Source organism: Arvicola amphibius, chromosome 2, assembly GCF_903992535.2.
Source record: "Arvicola amphibius chromosome 2, mArvAmp1.2, whole genome shotgun sequence".
In the NCBI taxonomy this organism is placed as follows: domain Eukaryota; kingdom Metazoa; phylum Chordata; class Mammalia; order Rodentia; family Cricetidae; genus Arvicola; species Arvicola amphibius.
In genome coordinates this window covers 151,948,831-151,960,859 of record NC_052048.2, presented here as the reverse complement: position 1 = coordinate 151,960,859, position 12,029 = coordinate 151,948,831, and the positions used below count along the sequence as shown (strand labels likewise).

The 12,029-nt window shown below is 38.8% G+C and overlaps 1 protein-coding gene across 1 annotated transcript in view; it reads right to left on the bottom strand.

Annotated features, from left to right (window-relative positions):
- Positions 1-12,029, bottom strand: part of Vps50 (VPS50 subunit of EARP/GARPII complex) — a 132,679-nt gene that overhangs the window by 100,332 nt on the left and 20,318 nt on the right. The window contains exons 7-10 of the mRNA XM_038320371.1: positions 11,537-11,654; positions 11,193-11,228; positions 8,522-8,604; positions 653-695 (exon numbers count right to left, since the gene is read on the bottom strand). Coding sequence (XP_038176299.1) covers positions 653-695; positions 8,522-8,604; positions 11,193-11,228; positions 11,537-11,654 — 280 coding nt within the window. The remainder of the gene's footprint in view (positions 1-652; positions 696-8,521; positions 8,605-11,192; positions 11,229-11,536; positions 11,655-12,029) is intronic.

Here is a 12,029-nt window from a genome sequence, read left to right as displayed (position 1 = left end):
CATGTTCTCAATGATATGAACATGATATTAGGAGGGCTGGAGAGATGCCTGCTCTTCCAAAGGTCCTGAGCTCAGTTCCCAGCACCCACATGGTGGCTCACAACCATCTGTAATGAGATCTGGTGCCCTCTTGAGGAAGAAGCCTGGTCAGTTGTTCTCATCTTAGATGGTAAAACCCAATATGGACAAGTTGAACAGAACTGTCATATATGGGCTACCCATGCATGCTTCAGCATTGCCAGTGCATAAATTTCAATTTCAAGTTTTTATCAGTTAATAATCATAATGAAATCAACTTACTGATCCAAAAAGAAAAGCAATTTATAAAATTCAATTATTTGTAAAGTGTTTCTATTATATTACAACACAACAACACATTTATCTTGAGTTTGAAGAGTCACTATTTCTAAATATAGTGATATTTTCAGATTCTGCTTTAAGCCTCCACCCCAATTCTAGGAACATTATCTAGTTTACATGTAGATTATTCTGATTATACACAGACATTTCAAATGAAACACAAGAGATCAAAATATAGTGATCTATGAGCAAGAAAAATAAAACAAACATAGAAAATCTGTTGGGCCTGCCTAGACAAACACCCACAAAGGGAAAATGCTGCTTAAGCTATTTTAAACCTCCAGCTCCTTACCTCGATTTGTTCCAAAGTATCCTGCAGCTTTGAATTCAGCTCACTATCAAACAGAAGAGAGTTAGAGGTGTAAATGCTAAATAACCATGGCTGATGAGTGAACAGCCAGTGCCTTAGCATGTGCAGTGATACGGCTACTGATGACAAGCAATACAGTTAGACAAGAGAAGAAGGAGCACAAGAGCCTATAGAGAATTAAGAATCAAAAGTTCATGGTACAATTTTAAAATTAAGAGGAATAATTAAAATAACATGTAAAATTTCACAAGTAAATTTAATTTCTACAATATGGGATTAAAGAAATAGAAATTAAACATCTTAAAAATAGAATGGAATGCATATTGTTGGAGATTTTATCTGTTACCATGCTGTGCTCACCAAAGTGATATCCTCTAACAACCAACTCCAAACAAAAGCCAAGCAAGCATTCATTTTTATTTGGAGGAACTAGTAAGTGGCTTCTAAGTCTCTGTGGCAACTTAAGAGCTAAGAGCAGCTGAGAAAATCTCACAGAATGAGGTTAGAGATGCCTTACTGTAAAGTTACAGCAAGGAGACTATGACACTGACAGGACACAGAATTAAGGACACATATGGCAAATGGCTCCAACAGACACTTGGCAAAGGGGATATTCAAACGTAAATAAACAAAATTTTTAAAAAGTGGGGGGGAGCACTTGAGTCCATTAGTCATTTGGAAAAGGGACCTAAGAAAAACAGCAAAGCAAACAAGCAGAATGGCCAAAAGATATTTTAAATCAAGACTGACTCTTCAAACCCAGGCTGACTTAAAACAAATGCTCAAGGGAGGGGACAGTCCAGTGTGGCTGTGGTTCACATCCAAGCTGCCGCACAGCAGTCCCAGGGCTGTGCACACATCTAGTCAAAATGTGCACACAATTCTCGGAACCTATTTGTAACAGACAAAACTTAACGTTGATACTGTTAAGTTGGGAGTGTAGGTCCCAGTCCCTCGCATCTATCCCAGCCCCCAGGCCTGGTCTGGACTTCAAATCCCAGCAGGCCAGGACCTGACCCCACCCCCAGGGTACTTAAGTGATCCCCAAAAGAAGAACATGTGGTCTCCCTTTCTTCCTCCCAGGGGTCGCGTTCCCGAGGCTTCCCGGTTTCCCCCTCGGGGCCACCCAAGAGCGCAGATCTCCCATTAAACCTGAATATTTCTTAATGGCTTTTTTTGATTTGGCTTGATTGGGAATTTTGGCGTTGTCAGAGAGCTCATTTAGGAAATATTCCTAACAGATACTATTTAAATGATATATTACCAAAAAAAGGTCTCTGACATCCAATAAAATAAATTCAATCTCAAAGAACACTGACAAACTTTTTGAAGTAATAAGAATGGGTAAAAGATTTATTTAGCTCAACACTTTTCAATGTTATCTGCTAATGATAAACTTGACTCTCAAATTCCTAGTAACCCATGGAAATAGGGAGGATCACAATGCACAGTTCACCATCCATAAGATCAAAAAACAGTTTAGTAGCTTAAGGGAATAAAAACATATAAAAAAGAAGAAAGTTTACTTCTGATGTCATTAATTTCTAGAAGAAATTTTCATAATTTTTTCTTTTTTTCTTTTTTCTTTTCTTTTGTTTTTTTTGTTTGTTTGTTTGTTTGTTTTTGTCATTGGCGAAGCACCCTTGACAATCCTAAGCTCATACTATAGACCTCCATGGGTTCCTTCTCTAGTTCCTTACAGAGTTTTCTCAGTGCAAGCTAAGGAGCTAACACCATAGGGAGCCAAGTATACAGGTACAAAGCAATTCACAAGAAAGGAAAGCCAGCATCATCATGAAGTCTTTGATGGTCTAAAGAAAAAAGGTTCAAACCCACAGAAAAAAAAATTTACTTTTTAAAAAATATATAATGCTTATCACATGTAGACTTTCATCTGAAGTCAGTTGTTCTGGCAGTTAAATTTTCTGGTAAAAACCAGTAAGCAAACTAGATCTTTAGGCCTCCCAGTGTTTCAGGGCTGATGACTTAGAAGTATTGAGATCTTTAGCCAGAACTGACAGACGATATACAGCAGAGTCCACAAAGAGAGCTTAAAGAAATACTTACAGAAAAATGTAGATTTTTCTAAAAGAAAAAAAGAAAAAATGGCACAAACACACACACACACACACACACACACTCAAAAGCCAATTTTTCCCAAGTCCATGAACCTGTGGTATTTATCTGCACTTTCAGATTATTGTTGCCTGCCTGGTTCTTAAGCACAACGAAGTTTGCAGAACCTAATGCAGAAGTAAAATCACATTAATGCCCCATGTTCGATAAACACTTCAGTAACTTCCCAAAAAATAAGGACAAAGCAAAAGTCAGCATGGAGTGTGAGACCCTTGACTTCTCATTCACCTTTCAATGCTTTGTCCTTTATCCTCATGGACTGCATGCAATTCCCTAACCAAACCCCAGACTTTCCCAACCTCTATTTCTGCTTGCAGGGTTCACAACTAGAATACCTCTTCTGCAAACATCCACCTAGTTGTCAGACCTAATGGTGGTCTTCTCTCAAAGAGCCTCTTCTGCTCACTTCCTGTCCCCAAGGGTACTAAAGAATGGGATCTGTGACTGTGTCTTCAAGGAGCAAGCCTCCTGGAGACAGTCATTCCTCAGTGTGTCCCCAGGACTAAACTCACTACCTGACTTGGACATCCAGTAACAAAAATCTGTGGGTCAAATCTGCAATGCAAAGAAAACTCATTAATTATCCCCCATTTTCTACTTTAATAACTAAAATCATGAAGACAGAAGGAGAACAACAGTCACACTAAACTCTGGGTCTGCAGGTGCTTCAGCAATAGAGAAATACACAGGGTTAAACCCAGACACTCTCCTATAACCAATGAGGTTAGAACATCCAGCTGAGCAGGAGCTAGAGACAGAGACGAAGGATGACAGCATAATGGCATTGCAGAACTAGTAATCACTTTCTTTTAGAAAATAGTTTCATTCTGAAGGAAAAAGAAACACTTCTAAATTCATTCACATTCAGTCACTAGAAAAAAAAATGGTTGTTTATTTATAAAAATATGAATCTAGCTCTTGTTTTATTGCAGTTATTTTTTATAGCTGCAACATTCTCCTGTGAGCATGGTAATGTGAACAGCATGCAAAAGACTATATAAATAAAAAATCTAGAAATCAATTTCATTTTATTAAAGAGGCTCTCAAAATCTCCAACTGCATTTTGACCACAACTGACTGTTAATTAAATATAAACAGAGAGAAATTAGTGATAAAGGACTGGAAATTAGCTGTGCAGCTTTTAAAGAAGTCCTTGGGTTCAGGCCATTTTAGTCACTTAAAGCATATTAAAAAGATGTACCCATAAACATTTTGAAAAATAAAAGCTACATTGTGGTAGAAAAAAAAAATCACTAGTTTTAAGACGGAAGGCTAAGAGCTTTTAAAAGCTTTCTTCAAGCCCAAAAGGATGAAGGAATGCTTCTAGTGAGTCCAGGCATCACTGGAGAAAAAGTAAAGATAATGCACCCATAAATAACTAATTAAGTACTTTTATGTAACAGCCACACACACACACACACACATACACACACACATACACACACACACATACACACACACAAATTGCTCTTAGAAGACTGCAAATAAATCAAACCTATGTACAAATCTGATGATACAAAACAGATAATTGGCATTGTGCTGAATCTTGCCTGATCTAGTAGTACAACTAGATGTTTCAAGTCAATTCCCTTAAGATCTCTGGGCATCAGTTTGTAGATAAGGTAGGCTAACTCCAAAAGACTTCTTCCAGCTCTAAGATTTCCTAAGTCTAACACATGTCAACCACCTGTTTCTCAATTATCACATCTTTCTATGTGGTTTGGGCAAATGCTAAAACTTTTAGAATGAATATGAGTAAATCGAATTCCAAATTTATAGTTTATATCCATGATCTATAAAAATACTAGTCTGCTTAGCTTACAGCCACCCTAGAGAGTTCCAATCTGCTCATGGGAAAGAGAATTTATCCACAGACCTCAAAGTCCTAACTTCCAAATGCTATAAAACTTAACCAAAAACCCTGAGATGCCATGGAGTGTCTCTACAACCTTCCACAGCAGGTAGGATGAGAGCAGAACTAGTAAGATGACTTTGGTTATAGGGATCTCTGTCTTGAATTTGTTCAGAAGTTCCCTGCCTAACTTAACACGATCAATCAGCACAAAGCTTGGAGTCCATGCCTAAGGATGCTAAATATGCAAACATCTCCAAACTTTATGAGTTCTTAATCATAGCAAATTTGGAAAAACAAAGAAGAAAAACCTCAGCACAGATGTGTCCATAGCTAAAAACTGTGGGCACTGACTGCATAACTCAAGCACACAAATCCTTTGAGATCATTGTCTGAGAAAAAAGAATAAAGAATTCTTCAAACATTGTGTTATGATGAAAATACAGGACTCAACAAACTAGTCCTGATAACTCACAAACTTCCCAGCACATAAGACAGAGCTCTCTGAGTCTGTCAAGAAGTTTCTCTCCAATGAAATAAAAAGTAATAAAGTAGTTATGACTTTCGGGATAACTTTCCTTGAAACTAATTTAGATAAATTTCAAGTGAAACAGAAATTAAATGCTTCATTCAGATACACTTTAACATAAACACACTCTGAATCTTATTCCCAGTAAATTTCAACTATATGACTCCATGTCAATCAACTTGAGAATTTCAAATAATATTGCAAATGTTCCCTGTCAGTCATAAAGTGAACAAAACTGATATTATGGTTTATTTTATTAAGGATGCTGAAACATAGCAAATCTCAACAAAGACAAAGAAGAGGCGCCTGTAGCCTTTCTTCTGTAGCCAGCCAACTGAGAGCCGAGTGTCACTTGGAACAGTGCATGTTAAACTGCAGGTATCTTAGGTGAGGTTTCCCACAGAGGGCCGCTGTGTGAATTCTAGTTTTCCTGCTTTCATCCCTAAGTTACTGAGTACCTCATCTCAGACCAGCAGACCTCTTAGCTCAACCTCAACCTTCCCATTTTATTTCAAATTCTAGTCATGTGACTAGAACCCTCAACCAATTAAGACCAAATTAAGACATGGCCAAGTAGATACATGGCTCATACAAACTTCATTGAAATTTAAATAAAACCTATCATAATGCAGAAATATTTTAAATAATGAAGTAGTTCTCTTAAAGACATTTCTAATGGGGGAGGGGGCAGGTGTGTGGCACGTACCTTCAATCCCAGCACTAAGGAGGCAGAAGCACAAGTCTGAGGCCAGCCTACATACATGGCAAGTTCCAGGTCAACCATCTCCAAATATATTTATAAAATTATAGGGGAATATTAGTATTCTCTAATATTCAACAAGAATGAAAAACTTAAATGTACTTAAAATTCAAGTATGGAGATTCAATTGTAAATTAAATACAATGCCTAAAATTAACAGTGTCAAATGGTTTTTTACTGAATCTCAGGTCTTAGAACTGGGGATTTATGGGATCATCACAGGACTCAAGGCCTTAGTAACACAGAGAAAGTTCTGCACTTTAGGGTCTGCTGCACAGAAGACTGAACGTCACCGAGAACTGAAGACAGTCTATTTCAATATGGCTACAGGAATAAAACTCAAATGTTTTACATCACAGAAAATCAAATATTTGAGGTCATGACAAGTTAGTTGACTTGATTTAGTCATTCCATGCTATATAAGAGAATAATATCACTTTGTACTCAATAAATATATAACTGTTAATATATAAAACTATAAATGAACCTCAAAACTGAGCAACTTTTTCTTAAAAAGAAACGTACATGTTTCCCAAGCAGGACAAGGAGCAGCACAAGATGAAGTGAAAAGGAGGCTGGCAGCGCTGGGCAGGACACCGCAGACTGGGCTGCTACAGGGCAGAGGGCCTGCTCACCAGCACAGCCCCACAGAACTACACATTTAGTAAAAACCAACCGCGTTCATCCGTGTTCTCAGGGAACCTAGAAGGAACTGTGCACCTCTCCCACACATCACCAGCACTCAAGTCTATGAACAATATGTGCTTTCTAAACACCGCATCTAAGACAAAACAAGGTAACTTAGATTGTTACTCAGATCACATCCAGTTTCATGTCTGGTAACACCTCTTCCAGGTATCACAATAACCATTAATATATAAAAGTTCTGGAAGGCACTTTCTGCTAACTTTAAAAAGCCCAAATCTGAATTACTTTCAGACATTTTACAGCCTAATCTTGTTATATAAGACATTTACTTTAGCATAACTAAAAAAAAAATTTAATTAAAGTAAAATATAGTTTCAACAGCTAACCAGCTTCCTCAATTTCCTGCTTCCAAACTCTATACTCAGGTCCCTCCTGTAATAGACAGTGACCTTTGCAAAGTCAATTTTCACTAAGTCTTGGCATTTTATGTTCTATTTTACTTTCCAATTCTTACTCTTTTCCATCAACTTTCAAATATTCAACTTTCTTTCTTAATTCCATGTGTTTTCACAAAATTTCCTCATTTTACACCTACACTTCAGCCAGCCCTCCCTAAATGTGACCTCAAAATGGTTGGCCATAACTTCTTTGTTGATAAATACAACAGATATTCTCAGTCCTCTTTTTGCCTGGCATTTCTAAACTAAGATTTCACTCATGGTGCAGTGATTTCTCATCCATGACTTTTATTTTGGCCTAACTACCTTCTCCCTTCAGGTCTTCATAGGAGACCCCCAAAGGCGACTCTTAGAGGAACGGGAGACCTCAGCACTTCTAGTGCATGGGCAACTGTCTTCTTTTGCACACCCAGTTCTAGTTCTATCTGCTCCATGCAAGAGCACACGAAAGGTTTGTACTCTCTGACCCCACAGTCCTGTTACAGTCAAAAAATAGAACCTGGTATAAACACTCAGGAATCACACAACTGCCTTGATAATTCACTTCCAAAGCCAAGTTATTCCCATCATAACAAACACATCAGAAAAGTGCTCTAGGCTCTATTTGCAACTTAGAACACGTCAGAAGTTTTCAAGTATCTGTGCAAGGCCCTAGGTCCGTCCCTGAGTAGAGTCAACGTATTAGAGAAATTCTATATTCACTTAATCAAGTGAAGTATAAGCACTGTTGTCAAACTTTTTAATAGTGACAGCTGCCAGCCAGTTCATCATTGTATTTTTTAAAATATCCACTTCAAGCAAAAGGAAAAATACAGTAAAAGTACAGTTATTAAGTACCACAAAGATGATTATTATATAAACTAAAATAATATTTAAAATTTCCAAAAGACCAACTATTTGAACCATCTGAACCTTTAAAACAAACTGCAATAATCCTCTCAACATTTCTATAATAGCCAAGGCTTAGTCCCAATGCTGCAACCCTTTAGTACACAGCTCCTCGTGGTGTTGTGACCCCTCCATAAAATTCCTCCACTGCTACTTCCTACCTGTGATGTTGCTGCTATAATTAACTACAGTGTAAGTATCTGATATATAGCATCTGATATGCACTGTGAAATGTCATGACCACCAAGCTGAGAACCACTGGCTTAGAGGAACAGTCCTTAAGGACACAAGAAGGATGGGAGCGGATTTACTGTCACCCTGTTAGTGGACAAAACTCGCATCACTCAGACGGGAAAGATAGGAAAGAAAGTTTCAAGAGGTGACAAGGGGCAGGACGAGAGCATCTTCTCTGCTCTACATACCATAACAGCTCCGTACTATTTTACTGTAGCGCCCAACGAACACCAATGTTAAACCAAGGACTCCATATTGAGCCTCAATGCTAAAATCACATGTTGAACAAGCCCTAAACAAAAATGACTGAGAAAAGAATAAGGTTAAAATCTGTATACTGCCATACCTTATACAGCTGTAGTGTTTAAAAGTGCTGGCCGCCTGCTGACACTCCAGACACAGCTGAATGGCTCCAGGATAGTCCTCCTCCTTCAGACAGAACAGAAGCCATTAGACTACAAACATGTCATTCAAAGGCCTCATAAAAACGTTGCTGATAAGCTAACAATATGCCTCTTAAACAAATATCAGAATGCTAATGACTAATAAGACAAAACAGAGACTACTAACCTCAGGCCTAAAGTATATGTAGAAAAAAAACTGCAACAACTCTGCACTTTCAAATCCTTGGTAACTTCAAAAACTTTGTGACTTCCCCAAGAGCATGGCTTACCAAGTCAGAGAGTTTTCCCTAGATGTTACGGTTTCTTCTCAGAATGTTTCTAAAATGTGCCAAACAGCCCACATTCTATTCAGAAATAAAGTTCAATTGTTTTACCACAAAGCAATCAATAAATATTCCTGAATAAATACTGGTAACTGTAAAGCTTAAACAGAACTGTCTCCCAAAAACCCATGTGACAGTCTTGGTGGCCAGCCTGTAGTGCAGTCTTCAAAAAGTAGGGCCAACTGAAAGGAAGCTGAGGATGTGCCCGAGGCATATACTTAACCCCCATCCCCTGCTTCTCTCCTCACCACCCCTGTCCCAATGCTGAGTGACATTTATCTGCTAGGTCCTCTGCCATGATGAACTGTCTCACCGCAGCCTTAAAAACAACAGATCCAAGTGATCATGAACTGAAACCTCTGAAACCCTGGGGACCCCTCTATTAGTTTACATCCTCAGGTATTCCTCTGAAACCCTGGGGACCCCTCTGTTAGTTTACATCCTCAGGTATTTCTCTGCAACCCTGGGGACCCCTCTATTAGTTTACATTCTCGGGTATTCCTCTGCAACCCTGGGGACCCCTCTGTTAGTTTACATCCTCAGGTATTTCTCTGCAACCCTGGGGACCCCCTCTGTTAGTTTACACCCTCAGATATTCCTCTGCAACCCTGGGGACCCCTCTATTAGTTTACACCCTCAGATATTCCTCTGAAACCCTGGGGACCCCCTGTTAGTTTACGTCCTCAGGTATTTTGTCATAGTAACTAACAGAGCAACTTAAGAGCATATTTTTACCCAAATAGGAATTTAATATCAAATGAGTATTTCCCATAGATGTCTCAGACCTTAGTTTAGTAGTTACAGTTTAGAAGTAATACTGATTACACAGAAAACGACAAAAATATTTCTTTACGCATGTATATGAATCTGAAAGGGATAATTTGTTGGAGAATATTATTTTAAGGTGTACTACTTTTGTTTACTGATGTAGGTGGGTTTTCTTTCTATGTGTTGCTTTCATTGGTTATTTAATAAAGAAACTGCTTGGCCTGATAGGTCAGAACATAGGTGGGTGGAGTACACAGAACAGAATGCTGGGAAGAAGGCAATGAGTCAGTCACCATGATTCTTCAACCAGAGACGGATGTAGGCTAGAATCTTTCCCGGTAAGCCACCACCTCGTGGTGCTACACAGATTATTAGAAATGAGTTAATCAAGATTTGAGAGTTAGCCAATAAGAGGCTGGAACTAATGGGCCAAGCAGTGTTTAAATGAATACAGTTTCTGTGTAATTATTCTGGGGCTAAGCTAGCCGTGCGAGAGCCGGGCGGGACGAAAAGCAGGCCAGCTCGCCTTATTACTACAGTTTATGCTGTGGAACATTTGTTTAATGATGTAAAGATGTGTTGCTTTTGTTTATGCTGTACTTGTTTAACTCTGTGAAGCTGTTATTCTTTGCCTATATAAAACACCTAATAGGCCTATTAAAGAGCTGAATGGCCAATAGCAAGACAGGCAGGCAGAGAGAATAAATAGAAAGAGAAATGATGACAAGAAGGAGCAATAAGAGAACAAGGGGAAGAGGACGTCAAGGGGCCAGCCAGCCACCCAGGCACCCAGGCACCCAGCCACCCTGCCACCCAGGCGCCCAGGCAGCCATAGAGTAAGAGTGAAAGTCAGATACACAGAGGTAAGAAAAGGGAAAAGTCCAGAGGCAAAAAGTAGTGGGGATAATTTAAGTTAAGGAAAGCTGGCAAGAAACAAAGCAAGCTAAGATTGGGCATTCATAACTAAGAATAAACCTCCATTTGTGATTTATTTGGGAGCAGGTTGGTGGGTGCCCCCAAAAGCCAAGAGTAAAACATACCAAAACAATAATGCAAACACCATGGATGCTAAGAGAATGACAAAGTACCTACCCCACAAAGATCAAGAGTAAGTTTCCCATAATATTTAATATGTCATTATGCTTTAGTAAGCTTTAATGTGACAGAGAATATCAAAGAGAAACATATGGCTAGCTTAGGAACTAACTAATATATGAGATACCATATATAAAGAAAATATTACCCATTTCACAAGTCAGTTCTATGTGTTAATTGTGAAATTTAATTTGACTATTTGGATGAAGTCAAAAGCCTAAAGTCAGCACTCAAAGACTGCTACAAAGTAAATGTTTTCCAAACTTCATTTCCAAATTTGTCAACAAAGAAAGCTCAAGTAAGTTTCCTGTTAAATATTCTCCTTATGGCAGATACAATCAAAGGAAAACACAGATTGTTTTGTCCTTTATGATTTTTCTTTAATATTATTGTAGCATCAAGAAATTTACAAATTTTGTTAGCTCACCTCTAGCATTTCACTTAAACGTACATCGGTCCTTTGCTGAAAAGGAAAAGTCAAAGGTCAAATCTGTTTCAACTAGGAAACTACTATTTTTTTTAAGATTTATTTTTATTATTTAAATTATGTGTATGTAGGAATGGGGCAGTATGAGCACGTGAGTGCAGGTACTTGAAGAAGCTAGAGGCTCGAGACTCTATATGACCTGGAGTCCCAGGCAGATGTGAGCCGCCTCAAGTGGGTGCTGGGAACTAAACTCGGGTCTTCTAGAAAAGCAGTTTAGGTTCTTAACAGATGAACCATCTTTCTAGTCTGCAAGTTTTAATTTTTAAAAAACAACTCATACATACCAATGTTTTTATAGTTCTCAACGACTTCAGAAGTCCAATCAACAACTGACGCTTCCTTTGATTTGCAAGAAGGCCTAAGCTGGCCTGAGTAAAACCTTCCTTTGCAATATTCAATTGTCTGCGGATAGGAACAACAGTGTGAGAGCTTCCTATACCAGAGGAGTACCGCCCACACACAGCAGTTGGTTAGGTGTGCAATGAGAGCTTCCTATAGCACAGTAGTACCGCCCACACACAGCAGTTGGTTAGGTGTGCAATGAGAGCTTCCTATACCACAGGAGTACCGCCCACACACAGCAGTTGGTTAGGTGTGCAATGAGAGCTTCCTATACCACAGGAGTACCGCCCACACACAGCAGTTAGGTGTGCAATGAGCTGAGGCCTAAGTCACTACTGAAATGGTAGGTGAACTGGTGCCAACCCATCAAACACTCACACAGCCTATACCAGAGAGAAGAGAGGGGAAAGCACTGGTTCTTCACTACAAACAGTG